At 40.0% G+C, this 21554-nt stretch overlaps 1 protein-coding gene across 6 annotated transcripts in view; it reads right to left on the bottom strand.

Moving 5' to 3' along the window:
- adgrg6 (adhesion G protein-coupled receptor G6) overlaps nt 1-21554 on the bottom strand; it is a 104907-nt gene that overhangs the window by 8220 nt on the left and 75133 nt on the right. For all 6 annotated transcript variants that reach the window (XM_087175324.1, XM_023411079.2, XM_023411081.2 and 3 more), the window contains 11 exons: nt 21316-21462; nt 21107-21223; nt 20827-20872; nt 20165-20271; nt 19501-19628; nt 18753-19021; nt 17437-17539; nt 15457-15607; nt 15231-15363; nt 14623-14724; nt 12743-12898 (listed from right to left, as the gene is read on the bottom strand). In XM_087175324.1, coding sequence (XP_087031450.1) covers nt 12743-12898; nt 14623-14724; nt 15231-15363; nt 15457-15607; nt 17437-17539; nt 18753-19021; nt 19501-19628; nt 20165-20271; nt 20827-20872; nt 21107-21223; nt 21316-21462 — 1459 coding nt within the window. The remainder of the gene's footprint in view (nt 1-12742; nt 12899-14622; nt 14725-15230; nt 15364-15456; nt 15608-17436; nt 17540-18752; nt 19022-19500; nt 19629-20164; nt 20272-20826; nt 20873-21106; nt 21224-21315; nt 21463-21554) is intronic.

The raw sequence follows: 21554 nt of genomic DNA, 5'->3' as shown, positions 1-21554 counted from the left end.
CGGTTGATGCTAAGCGCTAACCTTTGCTGGTACATCCTAAAGAGAGGACCCCTGCCGGAATTCAAAGCTTGCACTAGTGTACTACATTGGTGAAATGACAGGGAACCTGAACAAGAGCTTGAATGAACACCCCATAAACAAAAACCATCAGCTGTCTGTGAACACCACGCCAAAACCTGTCACAGCAGGGAAGAGGTCAAAGGTATTTAGCAGGAGTCAGTCGACGCCTTGAAAAAGATCAAAGATCAAAGATCAATGATCTGATGTCAAAGACAGTTTTTCATGTTTATCATCTCCCACTCTCTCTCAGTGTTATTATGTGACCAATATTCCATACTTGGGTCTCATGACGATGAGTGAGCCAGCTCTATCTGTGGATGAAGATTACTTAAGTCTCTGGGTTTTGATGAGATCGAGAAAGTAGATCTTAAAATTAATACTTGAGAACAGATGAAGGTTCTGTTTCCTAGTCCTAAGATGCTTTTTGGCTAGGGCTCTGCCACGATACTTATTATTCTCACTACAGTTGTCACCAACATATTTGACCAGTTTTCAATAAATATCTGTGCGGTAAAAACACCTCACTAACACCTCTAACACTTGATAGTTCCCTTTTGTTATTTTTCCATTGGAGGCTGCCATGTATGCTCCAAAGGAAAAGTGGGCTAAATGTTTGCAAAGCGGTTAGGCTGACCATCTGTACCAGGCCTTTTAGTCTCTATTTCCTTATTTATATCTAGTAACGGTGCCAGGCAATCTGGTTGTTGTCTGGTGTTTTTGTTAGTTTTTCTTTTTTCTTTTCCAAAGGCGGTTGGTTGGTTTGGCGTTCTTCCTTCGCAGATCCTTGCTATTTCAAAGGGTTTATGAGCTAACGGTTCATACAACCAGGCTGAGTGAAGCCACACTAAGTCTGTTGAGGCTTCATAGCAGCAGCCTTGTCTATAAACGTATATTTGGATTTAATTTTCCACTTGATCCCAAGATCACTTTTCAAAATGTGTGCATACCTGATGTAGAAAGACACCTACAAAGAGTGTTATGTTTGGAAATCATTATGCTGTTGTGTTATTTGGACCTTGAATGCTCTCCGCTATTGTCATGGGTTTAAATATGTTTTGGTTCAACTTCAGAGAACAGGATGGGAAGCATTATGGAAAGACGGGTGGTACACAATTAACATGCAGTGTCTGAGGTACAAAGCTTCATAGTCAGCTCCATTGTTCTGTCTAGGCCGCCAATGAAAACATTAAGATGAACAGCTCTGTTTTGACATAGATTCTTTAACTGCTGTGAAAACTATAATTGGCTCAGTTTATCTGCAGAGTAATCTGCCTCCCGTTCAAAGTGGTGAAAGAGTGGCGAAAACACATTATGGTAACTTGTGCATTGTATAAAGATAAACGGCATCACTTGTGTTCCAACAAGTTGTTCCAACTATGTGAACTACAGAGTCTGTCCTTTTTTTTTAAAAATTTCACTTAAATTTTCAAGTCTTTACACCATTTTCTCAATCCCTTAAAGGGACCAATAAGTAGTTGCCCTAAGTTGTTCATGGTTATGGCTTGCACTACCTATTGAGTTTTTCTGAGAACAGACCAGGTCTGACCAATGTAAATACAGGAGACAGGTGCTTTGACATTTGCAACCCAATGCCATTGTACTTCTGAAGCAATTAACGAAAGTACATCAAGTTCAGGCTCTTTACAGATGCTGCAGCTGCAAATTGAAGGAATCAGGTTTACAGCAATAACTTTGTGTAGTTGTTGTGAATGTCATCCTAAATTTATAGTCATGTCATTTTAATCAAGCGTTTGAGGCTATTTGGACCAGCACTAGCAGCCTCTAGAGTTTTATACATTCGAAGCCAACAAATGGAGCAATGTATACAATTTGGGCCAAATCAAGCACATACTGTCTGTGCTCTGGCCCTCTGGTACCCATCAAAACGTGAAGTGAGACGCTGTAAAGAAGGCAATAATTTAGCCTGTGTCTGAATCATTCTCTACAGCAAAAGTCTTCCTTGGCATGACAAAGGCATGACTGAATCACTGCTCCATCCGTTGCCTAATTAAACAAAACAGGGATGAAGTTGTCATGTTGTCTTGCTCAACATAAAGACGTGATTCCCAACATCTCTTCCAACTGCTGTCCCTATGCAACACGAAGCTACGGGGTCAAGAGATAGTTGCCTGCTGGCGTCGGCTACAGTCACGACTTCCTTAATTCACGCATCCTGACATTCACTGCGCATTATGTCAGCACTGATTATACCCCTGGCTCCACACTGTAATGTTGAAACTGGTCCTGTCCACTAATTTTGATTTTTGAAATGCACTATTGTATCCCACAGGGATGTTTGTTTTTGTTCCTGCATCCTGCATATTTCCCCATGTTTGCCTGAAATACACTCTTGAGTGCGCTTTAGGACGGATATGGAAACTGAGAGGTGGTTGGACCAGGGTCGCAGTAAAGACCTCTGGAAAACCTCTGGTCATGGACTCCGGTCATGATGGATGAATCCTCTTTCCTCAAACATCTGGAATCTATACAATGACAGACTAATGCTGGTACAGACACTCTGAGATGCTGCTGTCCGACCTCAGACAGAGGAGGGAAAGACGAGAAAGAGAATTTTGCGTACAGCACATAAGATTAGAGATGCTGATCTGGGATAATACTTATCTTTTTCCATTGGAAACTATGATGTGGTTACTTTGGAAACTCTGAGGTATAATTTAAAGAGTTTTTTAAACATGCAAATCTACATATATTAGGTTAATTCCAGTTTTTTAACTCTATGAATAATGTAGTACTTTCTGTATCATGACACTATGCATGTACATTTCTTCTACTAGGAATGGCACAACATTATGGGAAGAAGACACCCAAAGACATAAATGGCACCATTTCCATGACAATATGTGCTGAAGCAAAGATATACTGAGGTTGTCTTTCTTTCATTCAGCCCAAGAAATCAAAATACTTTCTTCCTCTTCTGTGTTATTCCTAACAAAGATTACAGCCAAAGAAGCCATTTACAAAAATATTATTTTTCCCAGTTGAAATTGTTTGATGATTAAAACTAGCTAGCCCTGGAGGCCAGATGACAATATTTTAGCAAATAACAATGGCTTCTGACCAAGACTGAAGGTTTGGTTTCTATTTTTGCCTTTTTCTAATGGGCCAATTGAAAAAGACAGCAACATGAGGGAGCAGTTGCACCTCATTAAAGTGGGCTCAAACCCTGGACAGCAAATAAAACCAGAGATATGCAACAAATGGTCGGGCCAGCTCAGAGTCTAATCGGGTCTCACCGCTCAGGGTATTTGAGCACATGTGGTACGCGCCCAAACCATTTGGCCATTAGATCACCCCAAATACAACCTTTTAGCTACGCCTTTGCGTGTACATGATGGCAGCATTGTATATCCTGCGTCCATTTGGAGAGATTAATGCTACGCATACATAAAATGCTATATGCACATGAACGCTATGGGCGCGGTCCAAGGACCATATGGGGATGTGGCCTTGGAAGCTGGAGAGTGATGGCAAGCCGCTCCGCTCTGTGTTGTGAGTAACGACAGAGCAAATCATCAAACATCTTGGCGGACATTCAAAAATATTGGAGGTGTTCCTCATCAATGATTTCTCACATTGGCAAAATGAGTGAAACATAGTCACCACTGTCACCATCTACGCTGTTGGTTTTTCAAAATTTACAAAATAGTATGATTATGATTATGATTATGATGATGATGATGATATCACAAAGGTGTGGTTGAAGAGCAAGTATCTCCAGTTTAAGGTTGACCATAGAACACACTGCAGTTTCCTCCCTCTGGTGAATGAGATTAAAACTGTGGTGAGACACAGTGATGCTAAACTGAACCACTAACCTGAATTTGTTTGTCCCAGTGGTTTACACTGTAAAATAACTCCTACTGTCCCTCTTCTGTCCTGACTACTGACTGTATTCTCAGGCGTAGCCCATTAATCATGACTAACTGTACAAAGTAAGAAAAGTTGGATGCTAAAAGATCATTTTTCTCCTGTTAGGTCATGATTTGTTTTTGTTCATACAGCCATATCTTAACATTAAGTCTGTACAATAACAATGTCTTGAGCTTGTCTGGCAGCAGTGCTAAAAATGTGAATTTACATGCTTTACGTTTTACACAATAGCTAGCCAAGAAAAAGCACATATTTTACTTTTCTACTCAGGGGAATGTATTAAAAGATGCTGCATCAGAATCAGAGGTTTTAGTCACTGAAGACATTCTAGTATTATGCAGAAATTAGCGAGCGCACTGCCAACAAAATGACAAAGACAGTTCTTGAAAAGGTCCTTGTGTCATGCTTGGACACAAATCAGGTGATTTCCCAATATGAGTCATAACCGCTATGAGCTGATTGAACGTTGTCAGAAACTCGCACTGTGAGAGTCCGAATACAGTAGAGGTTTCCTATAGGTCAAATCTGTCTGGAAACGATAACCTTCGCTTCACAGGCTACCTCAGTTCATGCGGGATGCATGTATCATTCAGCAGAACTACATGTTCAGTATTTGGCTGAGCTATTTTTGTGGCTGGCTGATAACTGAGTAACAATGCAAGGAATGACTGGGAAGGATCAGCCAGCGTCTATTTTTTGGTGCTTTGGCTAAGTCTTGATAAACTGTCGGTCTGTTTGCTTGGCGAAAAGGAGATAGAGCGAGGGATTCCAAGGTTACTGAACAAAATGCTGCAGCCTTCAGACCAAATAGTTTAAAGACTAAGCTTCACTGGGCAATGGTGTTTCCAGCACGCAAAGGATAAAGTGTTGGAGCTCTGATCCTTCGTCCAACTTGACGGTAGATTTCAGATACAGGTTGATGTGAGGTGAGGAGACAAAAAGCTGTGGCCAAAAGAGCTAAAGTTACTAAAGTTCTCTGTCACAGGTCAGTGTTAACTACTTAAAATGTTGACTTCAGTGGGGCGACTGCTGCACAAGTAACTCGAATCAGGAAATTGGAGGAGAAGGGCATCTACGCAAAATAAGGTTTGTGTGATGTGTTTATTTTATTAGAATCCAATATATTTTCTGTGTAGCCAAGCATGGAGGCCAACCAGAAGCTTGCACTGTTTTTATGCAGAGACCAAAGAAGCAGGAAAAAGAGCTTTTAAAGATCTTTTTCGGGGGGGATGTATCAGGCATTTGCGACACAGACTAATTCATGTCAGAAGAATTAATTCATTTTAGGTTTTAGACTCTAAAAATCTGAAATGATGAAACAACAATGTCCTTTAAAACTCTTATATTGTATAGTGAGAATTCCATGTCTTTATTCATTATAAAGCTTTGAGTCAAAAAGTCACAACACAAATACAAAAGCTTTTGCATTTGTGTTTTGGCTTTTTCCAAACAAAGTGTAAAACTTCTGCTCCTTTAAACTCTTTCTCTCAGGTTTATCCAGCACGGCCTTCTGCTAGTTTCTGCTAATACTTGTGTGTATATGTGACCAATGTCGTAACACAAATGTGTTTATCTGCAGTGCAGAATGTGTGCGTAAACAAAAAGTGACAAGTGCATCCATTCCTGTGGGTCCGGGACACACACACACACACCCAAAAGCATTCATACATACAGATCACTACACTGATACGGTGCAAGGCAAGCCCTCGAGTACGTGTGTGGTCCCAAGTCTGAAGCACACGACTGTGCCACAGCAACCGCACGCCAAGATTTACAGCGACACTCAGCGTTAACTGATGAGCAGATTCCACCAAAAGCCTCTGTGATGAAAGGAATTTGTTGACTGTCTCACTGACACGCTAGAAACACATTTTCCCTCAAGAAGGAATGAGCGACATTAACTGCAGACATGCAGCTCATGACTACTGAGTATTAAATCATAAGATTTCTTAAACCGCACTCAACAAACAAAGTGACAACTTTATAATTTCAGGCAGGCGGAATAAGTTCATTTCTCTGACGCAGACTAAAACTGAACTGGTTGCCTGGCAGGACAGTGTTTAAATGGTATGTGTCCTTTTTTCTTCACTTTCTTCCACCTGTTTTGTGACAAAGGGACAATAAATTATGTTTATAGTCAACTTTTTTTAATTTCATTTATTAACAAAATAATCTAGTTCCTTTTTGTTTTCCCAAAAACTGAACAAAAGGTGTAATAAGATCCTTTACTTACAGCTGCAATAATATAATATTTATTTATATCCTCAATGGATCAAATGACTTCACGTAATCTGGCTTATTTACAGCTTGTTTCTGTTGTTGCCAAGTGGCAAAAAAATCTGTCATTGCAAAATATATATATAGGGCAGATGAAAAAGTACAAAAGTACATGTCATTAAGAATTCTAGCAAAATAAAAGTAATAATCATCAATGGTAAATTTGAAGCAGCCTTAGTAAAGAATTTCATTGTGGGGAAACAATATACCTGATCGTTAATGGTGGAGAGGAATGACACTAGCATTTCATTCATTCAAACACTCTTTCTTAACATAATGACATTTGCCACTGATTCTAACTGTGCAGCATTAAGTTGAGTTGGTTGTTGATTTGAACTGTTCTGTTCATTTCAGTAGTAAGTTGTTCCCAGTGGTTCCCAAGCTTTTCCAACATTGCAATACAGAGGCCAGATGATGCCTTCATGATGCTCTCTCATTTTTTATTTCAACGATAACTCTCCTGTTGCTAACCTGCCATCCATTTTGATCCTCCAGTTTTTTGCCTTGGATGTAAATTTTTAGTGCACAGTCAGACTGAGATAGCGAATAAGTAAATGATGTGTTCTTGCAGTGATAACATAACATAACAACATAACATAATGACAGTTCCTATCATGGGTTTATTACAGTGACTGGCCTTAATACAAGAAAAAAATAAACAATTAAAGTGAGTTTTTCAACATTTTCAAATATCATTTCATTTGAAAAATTGTTAAAACATTAATATATTTATTTTTTCCTAATATCATTTCTAATTAAAAATATATATATAAAAATAATTTTAGATTATAATAATTTTAGATTTTTTTTTAATAATTAAATTTATGTTTACAATTTAGAATATTTTTATATTTATAATGAATGATTTGTCAGCCCACTTGGAATATCTTCATAGCCCACAAATTGGGAACCACTGGTTTACACTCTTCAAAATTTATTAGATAATTATCTGCATAAGACTTTCAGTAGGTTATCACAGCTGAAGCAGGTGACACGAAACAACACACAAAAAGGATTCCAAGGTAACAATTAGTTTGTGCACTGGAAGGCTCTGCGGCTGGAAGCAAAAAGACAGGAATGGCACGTAAGGAGAGAGCCCTGACCTGTCGCATGTGGATACTACTGTGCACAAAGCTTCTGTCTCATCAGTTAAAGATGAGGCAGGAATGTAGAGTGTCTGACTGAAAGCTCCAGTCGAGAAAGTGGAACAGGATATTTCATCACAGCTATGGGGGAAAAACCACTGAGCTCCCAATAAGACGATAAAGACTCTCTCCTCACCTGGTGACATGCCCCCCCCCCCCCCCCCCGACAGAAACACTTCCACCTGTCTGTCTGTCTACTCGTTAGCAAGAATCTGAAGAACATCAGACGGATTTGTTTAGAACTCTGGTTAACAAATTGGCCTGACCGTCAGGACATTTTGAAATCATTACTAATTTACCGTAATACTGTAAATGTTGTGTGTGTGTGTGTGCGTGTGTGTGAGACGGGGAAGTCCAACATCGAGGACTGCCAAGTCAGCGAGTGAGCAGCACTCACAAACAGAGAACCCAGAAGATGAACAAAATCATTTGCAGCTGTGGAGTCCGGATAATTATTCAGCTCTGGCAGAAAAGCAAAATTCATATAACCTCTTTCACACTTATCACACCTCTTTCACACATAACAAGTTTTTGAAATGGCCTATTTGGCACAAGGAACAAAAAAAAATGTTGCAGTTAAATATGTCATTGACAAATCACCGCTGTGGTAGATTAACTGTTATTTCAGTTCTTCCTTTCTTATGCGGAAACCCTCACAGAAAATTAGATCAAGATGGATTTTCCCCTAACACTAAAGACAGATAATAGGCCTGCATCATTTATGCACAGTTGAAGGCCAGCTAAAATTACAATTAGTCATTCCTTTCTCTCAAAATCATGTCAAGGGGACTTTTAAGGAATTGTAAATATTGTTTTATAAGCGGGAGAAGGGGAAAAAAAAGAAGGTATTGGGTATCTGAAATACTCTTTCATGCTCAAATTCTCTAGTGAGTGACTGGTGCATGTGTTTGATTGACAATGTGAGCCAGGGGAGGGGCCCATACAAGCCAAGGAGAGACAGAAACGACCATTTAAAGCATCTAATGTGAGTGAAATGACCTTTGAATGTGCAGCAGCTGAAACTAGCCAAACTCATGTTACACTTTTCAGTGCAAGAGGTGCAAAAAGTACCAACTATTTGTGAATCCACAACGATTTTAGTGTGAATGTCCTTCCTAGAATTCCTAGTAACTACCATTAAACATTCAATAAAACTTTAGAAATGTCCTTTAAAGACCAAGCGGAAACCTCTGAGGCTGGAAAATGAAGCCAACACCAGGGTGCCAACACCTGCAGTTCCTCTAATGGCCACTAGAGTCCGGCTCCAACAGTGAGTCAATCCCCATAGACTCCCATGTTAAAATGTCCAACTTTACAGCAGAAATAAACATGTTTACAGCCTGTTTCATTACGGTTCATTCGGATTTAACACCTGGAGTGTTAAATCAAAAGCATCACACAACTTCCAGTGTGAGGGGCCAAAAGATGTATTAAAGGAAAACCTTTGCACACATAAATAAAACAGACATGCCTACATTTACATACATAGAGAGATATGTGTCAGAGAGAAGATGATAATTATAAGCAATGGAGTGAGAAGTTCTAAACTATAAATGTCTCCTTTTGATTTTTTCTCAGAGGAGGAGAGGTCGTGATTTACAGAGCAGGTCTGCCTGTTTGAAACTGTTCTCCCTGGCATGGAAATAAAGAGAATATAAATTCTTGGCTTTTCGACTTTAGAAACACAACCAGTCAAAAGAACACAGAACACAGAAATTTTTCAGCTGACAAATTGACATAATTCAATGTCTTGAACATGTAAATAAACAATTGGATATTTCAAAAACAAGGAGCAGCTGAAGTCACTCGTGACGTTCCTTGCACAGTGGTAATCAGACATGCTGCTCTTCCATCATTTTCTCACCATTCTGACAGCAACATACAGTCCTACCTCCTGTAGTACAGTATTGTCCTACAAATACATCTGAGAGTGTAGTTTGTACAGACAGAGGGTTTTTAAGTCTCCAACCTGAAGGACTTTTTTGCATTAAAGGTCCATACAGTATAAAGGTCTCTGTCCATGTGTTGTTTGATTATAGATCAGGTCTAGATTCTATATTAATACTGTGAAAGTATCAAAGCCTCAGTCCACAGAGAAATGCACACAGCCTGTATTCAGAAACTGAGCCTTAAAACCAGCTGTCAGGACTTCTGGAACTTTGTGATGTCACAACAAAGCAGTCACTGCTCTCAGCAACGCCCCAAGCCCCGCCCACCTGGACCCACCATCCAACCTTGCACGATTTGGTTTTCAGGTGTTTGCCTGAAATCTGCTGTATTTTTATTTGATCACTCAGAAAACAGTCAGCCAATCAGAGGAGAGACTCAGAGCCTGCTCTCTTCCGATTGGCTCACCGACCTGTTGTTACTAGAGCTCCAGAGAGAAGCCTGAGAGAGGAAATGTGAAACTACATTGAGATGGTTTTTTGGTTCTTAAAAACCACAAATATATCTTCTTATGGATCAACACTTCAAATAAAACACAGAAGAAGAAGAAAATATGGAGCTTTAACTTTCAAGGCAGGAAAGCTGGAAGTTTTTTATGACATTTACATGATTATTCAGTTTTTGTGACCTAAACTTTTTTTGTATTTTTGTACCTTGGTCAGTTTACTGCTCACCTTTGTACTTTTTAAGGTTTTTTACTGGACATGAGCTGCTGAAATTCCAATAAAAACTGGAAAAAGGGGGGTGTTCTTTTGACTTTTGACTGGTTCTGTTTCTGTCCTATTATTGATTCTATAACTATAAATAAATAAAACCGTATTAGACACTAAAAGTAAGAAGCGGCTTGGGACTGATTGAGGTCGTCGGTTTGGTTACCTGGACTGGCAAGAAAAAAAATGTGGACGATAGGAAGAATAAAGGATTCTTCCTCTTCTTCCTCTTCAAAGATAACGCCCTAAAATCGATTTGTTCTACCTGCCAAAAGATCATTATTTTCCTGCATGGATCAATTCCTCTTACCTTCAGTAATGGTTTTGGGATACATAAAACAAATGTACCCACAGTTCTTTTCTGGAATAAGGGTTTAAAAAGAGCTGGATGTTTCTTCTGTAGTTAAGAAAACAGATATTTCATCTATCTACAACCAGAGAGAGAGAGGTTCAGTTAGTCTCATTGGGAGTTTGTTAAATCATGTAATATTTGGACTCTGAACACAATGTCTGACGTCATGCCAATAGCGTCCTCAACATTTGGTGTTCATTGTAATGAGCGAACCCAAATTATTACATCAGTCGCTGACTTTAATGAGAACCACAGCGTTAGCCTGTTGTTACTCGGCTCTTATTAAAACTCCAGACAAATCACGGTTAAATGAGGCAGATGTTAGCTTGGATGCAGCCTGGTGGGGCGTGCTTGTTTCTGCACCCTGGGGCACTCTGGGTGGGTGCAGTTGTGAAACTGGGGGTGAAATGGACCTCCTCCCACTCGGTGTGTCTCAGGCTGGGAACAAGATGGCATGAATGTGTATGACATCACGGTGACCGGCCAATCACAACACACAGTGGCTGCGTTCCCAAAATGTCTGCTACGCAAAGCCCGAAAGATTTGAGATTTAATTTTGTTTTGTTTTTCTTGCTCAATCAAAATTGAACATTAAAATGTTGGAACTTTAACTTCCAGATCCACTTTGACCCACAAGCATTTTGGGAAACACCGAGCGGATCACATGATGCTGGAAGCGGGGAGTCTATCAGCCAATCAGCTTTAGCTTTACCTCCGTCGATTCCTCCACTCCTGCTATTGCTGGGAAGAGCTTTCTACACACCAAACACAGAGGTAGATACATCAATAAACATCACGCGAGAGGACATTACTCAGCCTTTCCCCAGCGACAGAGACAAACCTGAAATAATCACATTCAGTTAAATGGTAAGAAACTTGTACAGGAATCATGTTTACATGCAGACATCATTCTTTAGTTCAATGCAGAAAACGACAAGAGGAGAAAAGGAGCTGGTCGGAAGCTGGAGAGTTGCAGGTTCACACACCGTCCTCCCAAGAAACATGATGAGATCAGTCATTTTGTTCAGGTGCTTTATGACGTTGTTATAGAGCTGCAGACCGTCTTAGGGAGGAGCTGTCTGTTAACCACCATGATCCCAATCATTTTCTAACCATGACATATCTTAACCCACACTGTGATATTTTTCTAACCAAGTCCTTTTCCCTGGTCTTACATTACAGTAAACTCAGTCTTAAACATTGACCTTCGACGATTTCACCTTTGGCTCTTGGACATTTTTCACGGCTCTCTGGTGATTTATGGGCCAAACTATTAATTGATTGATTGAGGGAAATATAGGCAGATTAACGGATCCTTAGTTTTAGCCCTATACTTCCTTTTGATCATTTCATTTTGGAAGGCAATAAAAAACAAGATATTTCTTGAACTTGTCTAGTCTATGAAAAACACATGTGCAGTTAAAGTTTGCATTTCACTCGCAGCTGCTCACGTGGAGCTGCGAAGACTACATGTGGATCTACAGTATGTAAAACACTACACCCAGTCAATGACGTTTTATAGAAGTACTGAAGTTAATTTATTGCAAGGTGTACCTTTACCATAAGAGAGTATATTTAATGTGAAGGACCAGTCTGCTTTATCTTATTTATGCATTAATGTATTGTGATTAATAGCAACAGTTCAGGTTAGTTCATTTTCAGTTTGACCTCCAAGTACCGTGGCTCAAATTACCTGGATAAACTACCCGGAGTAAAACCCTTTTAATGTCTTGTCAGATCCTCTCACGGGTGCTTTGGGAGGACAATGTTACCATTACTCAACAAAAACAAAATATAATTCTCCTTTTTTTTAAATTGACCTACAAACTTTTACCATGAAATCAGCTGTTAGTTTCAGGACAGAATAGTTTGAGTCTGCATGTAATCGTGACTATTACACACCAGAAATCTACATTTAAAGAGTATAATCTTGCTGGACGCAGACCACAGAAACAGGTTGATTTATCTACTCATGGACGAAACAGAAAGAGGCTTACTTTGAGGAACATGTATTATTACAGTGAGGATAAAACAAAAAGCCGAAGCGCTGCGGTGTTTTCTCAAAGAGAAATGAACGTGATACAAGCTGCCTGAACAAGGTCAAAGCTGCTGCTGTGAGAAAACCCTCAGCTGCAAATCAAACAAAAGTTTCATGTTTTTCTTTTCAGACTTATCATATTTTCCACACAGGATGTTTTTTTGTTTTTTTTTAATCTTTGTGTTTTTCTCCATCTCACTCACATTCGTCTTTTTTAAAGAATTATTTCCTCTGTCTTGTGAGATGATCATTTTTAAAAAAATTCATGTCGTTTTGTGTGTGTGTGTGTGTGTGTGTGTGTGTGTGTGTGTGTGTGTCTCACCTGTGTTACTGTGTCGTTTGGTGAAGGGGTTGAGTGTAGCTTTAGCCTTGGAGGTCCAGTTTGCGGTGCTGGAGCCAAAGGAGCTGGAGGACAAAGACTTGCCCAGGTTGTCTGAGCTCACCTTCTTGGTGTTGTTGGTGGCCGTCTTACTCCAGTCTGCAAGAAGATAAACAAACATAACGATCAGTCGGTACCTCCTGACTGATCACCTACACCACCTGATCGCGATTCTGACTCCCACCCTCAGTTTCATTCTTTCCACCTTTGTCCCTACGTCTTTGACCTTCCTCCATCTTGTCCAGGAATCTCCCTTCTCTTCCCTTCCCTTTCTTCCTTCCTTCCTTTTTCACCATGGGATGTTGTCATGGATAATTACACAACAGACATCAGTAATACGGAACAGATGTGCATGCATTTAATTCGCTGCCGCTGTCTGCAACCTGATGGTCCTGAGAAATCAGGACTCGGTTTCATGTGCATTTACTGCAGATTCAGGACATTTTTGGGTTTCAAACACAAACATTACAGTTAAAAAGTGAACATTAACATCAAGAGTCAGCTCATTATGTTCTTTTAGAAATGCACTGTTGGCATGTATCGCGTTATTTTGCAGGTTAAATAAGTCAGGCATCACCTCTCGTGTTGCTGCTGCTCCAGTGCAGTGCAATGTCTCCTTCAGAGAGAGTTCACTAACTTAATATACAGCTTGAAATTAGCATGTAAACAAGACTATGAGTCTGCAGCAATGCTAGCAGCTCTGTGAGGCTGTACTTAGACACAGCGATGGTGGTGCTTTGAGCTAAATGCTATCAACAGAGCGCTAACAACCTCCCAATGACAATGCTAAAGCAGATGTAATGTTTTCATCATCTAGCTTTAATATGCTAACATTAGCATAGGAGCTGTAACGCAGATGCAATGTTCATCATCTTACTTTAGAATGTTAGCATGCTAACATTTGCCAATTAGCAGGAAAAACTTGAGAGCAGCTGAGGCTGATGGGAATTGTCATTAGTTTCTGCAGGTATTTGGTCAAAAAGCTGTTTCAGTTCATCCCGATGGGAACACGAATATCTGGACTAAATTTTTATGGCGATTCAAACAATAGATGAGGAAGCACAAGAGTCGACCTCATGGTGGCGCTAGAGGAAAAGTCAGAGGATCGGTAATAATAACAGACAATTCAGTCTGGAAAGTCGACTGAATGACCAACATTGCTGTCCACGGATGAAAATAAAAATGCACATATGAGGCATTTCACTGATGAAAACTAAAATGTGTGTAATTTTACTGCAGTTTGTTTTTAGCTCACGTCACATACTGACCACTGGTTACTTAATGCTTCATATATGAGCTTCAGTAAAAATCTACCTGCATAAAACGCGCATGAATGAATGGGTACATGAACTTTCTGTTTTCCTCTTTTTATGATCCTGGTTTAAAGGAGGAATTCTGCTGCTAAATACCATTTCACTGGGTTTTACACAACAATTAACTTGGAATCTTTGGTATGAAAACAGTCGTATACATGGAGGAACTACACGGACTCATCTACCGTCTTACAAATGAAATGGCAGCAGTACAGGACATCCACAGACTAAGTACACCTGGAGGACCTCCTGGTCTTCCTGAAACCTCTGTTTTATCTTTTTTTTATTAGCTGCAAAGCCGAAGACTTAGGTTTAATATTTTAATAAAACATCCTTCCAGTTTTTTTCTGCTGCTGGGATCTGACAGGAGTCCAGCAGAAGGATTTGACAGGACTCCTGTGGAGAGATGTGAATTAGCTTTATTGTCCTGTTGTGAACCCTAGGGGATCAACCTGAGACAAACAGAGAGAGAGAGACAACAGAGGGACAGACAGGTAGACAGACGTATACCTGAGTTGTCTGAAAGCCTGAATCGGCCGCAGCAGAGGTATCTCCTCCACTGCTTCTGGACATTTTCTTTCAAGGCGCAGTGGAAGATGAAGATGAAGAGACCTGGAGAAAGTCCAAAGAAGGGTGAGAGGTTTTTTGTTGTTGTTCATGTCTTATCATAGGTATCACAATTACCATTTTTACATACACATCACATTATAAATGATTCACCGTACTGATCTTGGTGCTAAATGAAACAAAAGTTCCTAAAAACCAAAGGAACATGGAACATGTTAGCCAGGTTCACAGTTTGAGGTGATTAATCCCATGTGTCACCTGGACAAAAACCCTCAGGCTGTTGGAGCGAAAGAATTTCCTCAAGAAATACTGAGGTGGAAAAGCTGTCAAGGCAAAATACTTGCGCCAATAAAATAAAAAGCAGTTGTAGAACCTCAAACAACTGTTTTCCCCCTGCAGAGAGAGGCATGTGAACATGGTTCAGACGGAGCTGGACCACTTGTTCAGGCCGCAGGAACTTTTGCATTCTCCTAAATCACTTGAATACGTCACTTAAGATCAAAGATCTTTGAGATCCAGTGTGTCATTTACTCCCCGGGATGGTACCGTACCTTGCAGTGAGTTGAAGATGGTAAAGAGGTACATGAAGGCCAGGGCGACGGGTCCCGAGGCGAACAGAGCGAAGCCCCACGTCATACCCAGCAGGAAGGTGAGGCTGATGACGCTCCGCAGGTTCCGCAGAACCTGGATCCACAACAGAACATTAAACATTAAACATTCAGAAATGTCGAAACTACACGACTACTTTCACGTGATCCGCTGAGCTCGGGTGCACACCTCCTCTCGCAGCGTGCGGTTGCTGCGTTTGCCGTTGCGGCCGCAGATCTGCATCATCACCACGATGAACATGGCCACGTTGAGCAGAAACACCACACAGAAGTAACCGACACAGGTGGTGTAGAAGACGGCCTTATTCTTGATCCAACAGCTGAGGGAAAAGAGAGGACACACACACACATGCACGCGCGCACACACACACACACACACACACACACACACACGCACACACAATCAAAATGGCTGAGGAAGACATAGGGCTGCAACTAACAATTATTTTCATCACTGATTAACCTGCCAAGTATTTCCTTGATTAAATCACATGATATTCAGCTCACTGGGAGATAAACCAGAGCAAATCAAACCCAAACCATCACATATCTGGAGCTGCAAGCTGAGAATATTTGGGTCTTTTGCTTGTAAAGAACTAAATGATAAATCATGTATCTAAATAGTTGACAACTGCTAGTTGTTCTCGTAAACTCCCTGCAGCCTCTCCATGAGAGAGATTTTCAGAAGCACTTTGACTTCAGTATACTAACATTTTTAAAGGTTATAGGTCAACTCCAGGGATACTAAGCTTATGTCCGTGCTAATGCTTCTGGGAGTATTTTACAATTTCAAACAAATTACGTCGCTGAAGATTTTTTTTTTGCAGGCTGATGTTTTTTAGAAACAACACTCTTGAGTTGTTTCAAAGCCAAAAAATACAACAAAGGGGTTTAGTATCTTCCCACTATATTCTACTTAGTGAAAGATCTGAAACAAAATTTGAAACCAAACCAAAAGAAAATTGTTGGACCAACTTAAAAATATTGCCTCAGTTGGTGACACACAATTCAATTAAGTTTTAACTAGGTAGATTAACACAGTTGCTTTAGGTCAGATGTACTTAATAATAGGTTTGCTTTGCAACAGTTTCCATTAATGCAAATCAACTTAAATTTTCCAATTTCCAATTATTCAATTATTTGCTTTATCCAAAGGTAAAATATTGCTAATTAACAACCTAATAGAATGGGTGCAGGAAAAGGTTTTTGTAATTAGTGTGTCACTATAGTTTGTTAAATGTAATTAAAATAATTTACAAACTATTTAAATCTTAACCCATTTATACCGGATGCTGCATAGCGCAGCATTGTTGATTCCTCGTCATTTTCATGATATATTTATACATATTTTACATATTTATATGCTGCATGCGTCATGAAAATGACAAGGAATCAACAATGCTGCGCTACGCAGCACGCGGTATAAATGGGTTAAGTTGGTTGGAGAAGAAAGGCCTGAGGCTCATTTATTATATAAATGTCAAAAAAACCCACTATTATCTTTACGGTCACCAAAACAGCTTTTGGACCAAGATATCTATATAAAATTCATAAAAAGGTTGTATCATTTACTTCCTTTTCTCTAATACAAATATGCACAAAACGCATAAGTTATAAGGACCAAAAACTATGGATTTAACAAGTTGTGCAAAGCAGTGCAACAAAGTATTACGTATGTAAGCATAACTTTAAGTTTTACCCAGCTGCAGCCAGCCAAGTCTGAAAAGTCAGACATATTTATGGTTTTGAGATCTAAGACGTTGTACAATTCAACGCACATGCAGATAATGATCTGGATCTGGTGGGAGAAAATTCCTCGACCTTGGTGGAGGTATGCGCTCCACTGAGTGCCATTCTACTTTAATAATGCATTTGAATAGAGTGTGTTGCTGGAACGCGATGTGTGTACATTGGTTGAAGCCAGAAATATCAGCTTTTCACATTATGATGAAATCTCATCCTGTGATGATGTTGACTGCACATTAAATACATCCTGTATCCACAACATCTGTGTTGGGTCCTGTGGTGTATTATTACCATTTATTGTTAAGACAAGTATGCTTTCCTTAAGAAAAAAGAACACGCTACAAATAATTCTGACTTGACTGTATTAAGTTTGACTTATTATTGTATTACTGTGGAGACTCACAGCACTGAGGATTCCTCTTCTGACCCTCCTCTGCCGTACTCTATCGACCCATAAGAGTTTTTATCCACTGCAACAACAATCCCCAACAACACCGCAGGGAGACCTGGAACAAATCACACAGTCGACAGATCAGCATCACAGTTCCCATGTCTTCCTCTCTTGATTATTTGTTGCTGCCAAGCCATTTATGGACACTGCTAACTATCGCATTTATGTGAATCATCAGAATAAAATCATTTCTACTTCCAAGTTGGCAGTGGCACAGAAACCTTGGTCCAGGCTGGCCTACGAATAAAGCTCAACCTCACAGACAGAAACAGATAAAAACGAAAACCTAACTGTTACTAACAAGCCCACTTCTACTGGTCAAAAATAATAAATCACTCAACCTAACCTGAGAATACATGTTCTCCCAGGAGAGTGCAGTTTTACAGGTGTCTCCCGCTGCCACAAGAGGGCACCAGAGTGCAATGTTACCAGATTGGAAGAAGTCCTGTTTCTTGGCACAGCCAGTGCTCGAATCAAAGAAGACACAAAAACTGCATTTTGTATCTGAGTTTAATCCGTCTCGTATAACTTAAATTTGAGGGATTCAAATATTTTTTTTTTTGCAGCTGATTTAATGAGTTTATGGATTTCTGATGCTAATGTGTTGCTAATACTCAATGTAGATTAAAACGTATAAATCAGCTCATCACATATACATTGGCTGATAAGTGATATGAGCTTGCAGTATGGAAAGAAAAGTTCAGATGATTTAGAAACAATGTCTCAGTTATTATCTGTTTATCTGTTTCTCTTTTGATTGATTTTTTCCTTTCCTTTTTTTATTGATGTTATATATTTTTCATTTCATTGAAATGGTTCTGTTTTCTCATCTCTTGTCTCATGTGCTGCTTCGTTACAATCTGATTGATTTTTCATATAAATCAGTCTATACACATAAGTGTTAATATGAAAACTTTGACCTAGAACACTGACTGTGAGGTCATTTCTTTAGCACAGTGGTCCTCAAAGTGGGGTCACAATGACAGAATGTATGACTTGTTAATGGGTTTCAAACATTTTCTGCAATAAAACATCTAAAAGCAAAAATCTTATAAGATGGAGGTACGTGGTCTAATTTGTGTCGGTTCAAGTCTTTGATGTGAAAACGTTTGAGAACCATTACCTTAGCAGGATGCTCCATACTAAACTGTGCCTTGCTCTGACCAATAACTTCAACTTTCTGGATTAAATAAACAATATTAACTGTTTTATAATAAACAGATACAGTGTTGGCATTAGTGTTTAAGCTAAAACAATCAGCCCCTCACCCCATCCGACGATGCAGAACTTGAGGATGTATCGGCGTATATAGGTGTTGAAGACCTTGACCAGGGCGATATACATGTGGATGGACTCCAACCCCATCCAGGTGAAGGAGGTCAGCAGGAAGTAGTGCAGGAAGATGGCCACAGACATGCACAGCCAATCGGTTTTCAGACTGGCCAGCCAGCCGTCCAGTAGGAAGACCATGTTCAGGAAGAGTAAGGACGCGCTGAGGTTCATCAGGATCTTAGACGGGTAGTCACGTCGAAGTTTTCTGTGGTTAGAAAACGAAAGAGAAAGAAAAAAAAAAAAGATGTGGCATGTGGTTGAAATCTGATTTTGTTGACAACTTTCATTCACTGCGGTCGCAGCCACCCACCCGCACCACCCAGGCTGTTCCCAGAGATCTGAGGGTTCAGAGCTAAAGGCTTCCTGTGGAGCTTTATGAGCAAAGTAAAATATAGACATACATGCATCTATATATTAATTAAATGCTTATTATCCTATTTAGCAAAAGATCGCTTTTGTTCAGTCTCACTGCCTACTGTGTCAGTCCTGTAATAAATCCCATCATGAAGAAAGATATAAAGTTGCCAGGATACACCACTGTGACTTGTTTAAAGCCAGTCAGTCTCCACCACCTACTGAGGGAAATATCTGGCTTGTTATTATAAAAACAATATTGATTATAGCCCCATCCTATAAGATGTAAGGGTAAACTAATATGCCCAGACTGAACAGCACCGGACTCACTCAAAGGCGATGTAGGTGAGCAGCGTGGCAGCAGAGAAGATGGCGGAGATGCCGCAGCCGATGTAAGTAATGAAGGTCAGAATCCTGTTGTTCTTTGAATCTATGTGATGCGAAACTCCAGATATGTCCTGGAGTCAGACGTGCAGGGAAACCAAGCAGAACAGAGGTTAAAAGGAAAAAAGAGAACAAGAACCAAACCAACAAATAAACAAAAAAATCACTTTTAAAACCAAAGGGGACCGTTGCCCCCACCCTCTGGAACCATCTTCCTATAGTCATAAAAATGCTGACTTTCCCCCTTTTTTAACTATGTATTTTCTTAAATGTTTCCACTCCACAGCACCCAGGTTTTGAAAGGTGCTCTTCTACTTTTCTCTCATTATTGTAACTAATATTTCAGTCAGTCTGTTCACTCATCCATATGTGTACCAGGCCACATCACACCTACTGTAATATTCTCCATAAATGTTCTGCAGAACATACAGATTTCTAAGTGACAGGTGCATGAAAAGAACCGGAAGTCAATTAGTTCAGTAAATGCATCATAAGTTCTTAATTTAGAACAGGCAGAAGTGTCAGGAGAACAAGTGAGAAAACCTGTGAGGTAGCTTTTATATTTTTAATTTCACACACAAACAGAAACTGTCTCACAGCCGAGTCTCACCATGAGGATGCCAAAGTGTGTCAGGTGGTTGCACAGACAGATGGTATGGTTGCTGGTGGATTCATTGGACACTCTGCAGCCTTTTCCGTTCCAGTCTCCAGACCCATCTAGTGGCAATACAGAGGTATTACATCACATACAGTATATGCCGCTAACATTTAGAGCTTACATGAAAATGGTGCCTGGGTTATTGAAGATTTTTTTTTAAGTGAGTAACAGCACAAATAAGTCAGGATCTACTTTTATTATTCAGCATCATAACCTCATTTGTTTTGTCTTGATTGAGAATGCTTTTATTCATTTCATAAACACTTTGGACGTGGGAATTCATCCTGACTTTCTACCTCGGAATTGTTATTTTACTGTAAATATATATCCTGGGAACCTTTTGGTTCAGTGGTGAGCAGAGAGATTTATCTGCATGTACACATGACCCAACCACAGACAAATACACAGAAAAGGTTATTATGACCTGGAGAATCCCAGTAGATGAGGCAGAGTTGATAAAGAGCAACTTGGATGAAGCTTTAACAGATGGGATGTTTTTTTTTCTCCGGACACTTGAGATATATAGTTTCGTGCAAAGAGGTGAACGGCTCCCTGCGGACCCGAGAACCTGTACTGAACCTGAAATGTGTAGGGTGATGTGACGACAGACTTACTTTTCAAGCTGAAGTCCCAGAACATGCAGAATGGAGTCTTGGAGGGCTGCCAGGAAAAGAAGAGCAGTGATATAGCATCAGGTTCAGCAGACACAGTCACATAGTAACTGATTGAGTTTTGTGTCAATTAAAGTTCTTACAACAAACAGGACCAGCACAACAGACACAACCCAAGTCTAAATGATCCCATGTTTAATATCTGACTCTCACTCATGCTGCTTCTATGACACTATATCTGACAAATGAAGATCAGGGCAAAGCAGACCTCAAAACTCTGTACCTGTGGAGTGAGGTGAGCAATCTCAATCTTCACTGGATCTGCCAGGTCACTGATGGTGAAGTTCCCCACACTGCTGGCCACTACGTAGCTGTTCAAACTTCGATTGTTCTGCTGTTTCTGGAAAATAACATCCCGACAAAATCTGTGAACAAATTCTTGAGGGAGTTTCTCAATGTTAGCACAGGTGATCAGAGGCAGAGCGGACTGACCTGGAAGAGGTTGGTGTTGCTGAAGAACATGAAGTTGATCCTGGACAGAGACGATCTGTCAGTCTCGCTCAGAGAGACGTTGGACAGCAGAGAGGACGGGAGGGTGACCTGAGCTAAAGGGTGAGGTGTCTCTGATTCAAAATCAATCTGGGAGAGGAGAGAAGAGGAGAGGAGAGGAGAGGAGAGGAGACAATCAACACTCAAACTAAATTCAAAGAGATTTCAGAACTTTTTAGAAA

The sequence above is a fragment of the Seriola lalandi genome, unplaced genomic scaffold (assembly GCF_002814215.2).
Source record: "Seriola lalandi dorsalis isolate HSWRI2012SDOR001 ecotype SW California unplaced genomic scaffold, Sedor1 jcf7180002054448, whole genome shotgun sequence".
Lineage (NCBI taxonomy): Eukaryota > Metazoa > Chordata > Actinopteri > Carangiformes > Carangidae > Seriola > Seriola lalandi.
This window is presented reverse-complemented; position numbering and strand designations above follow the sequence as displayed.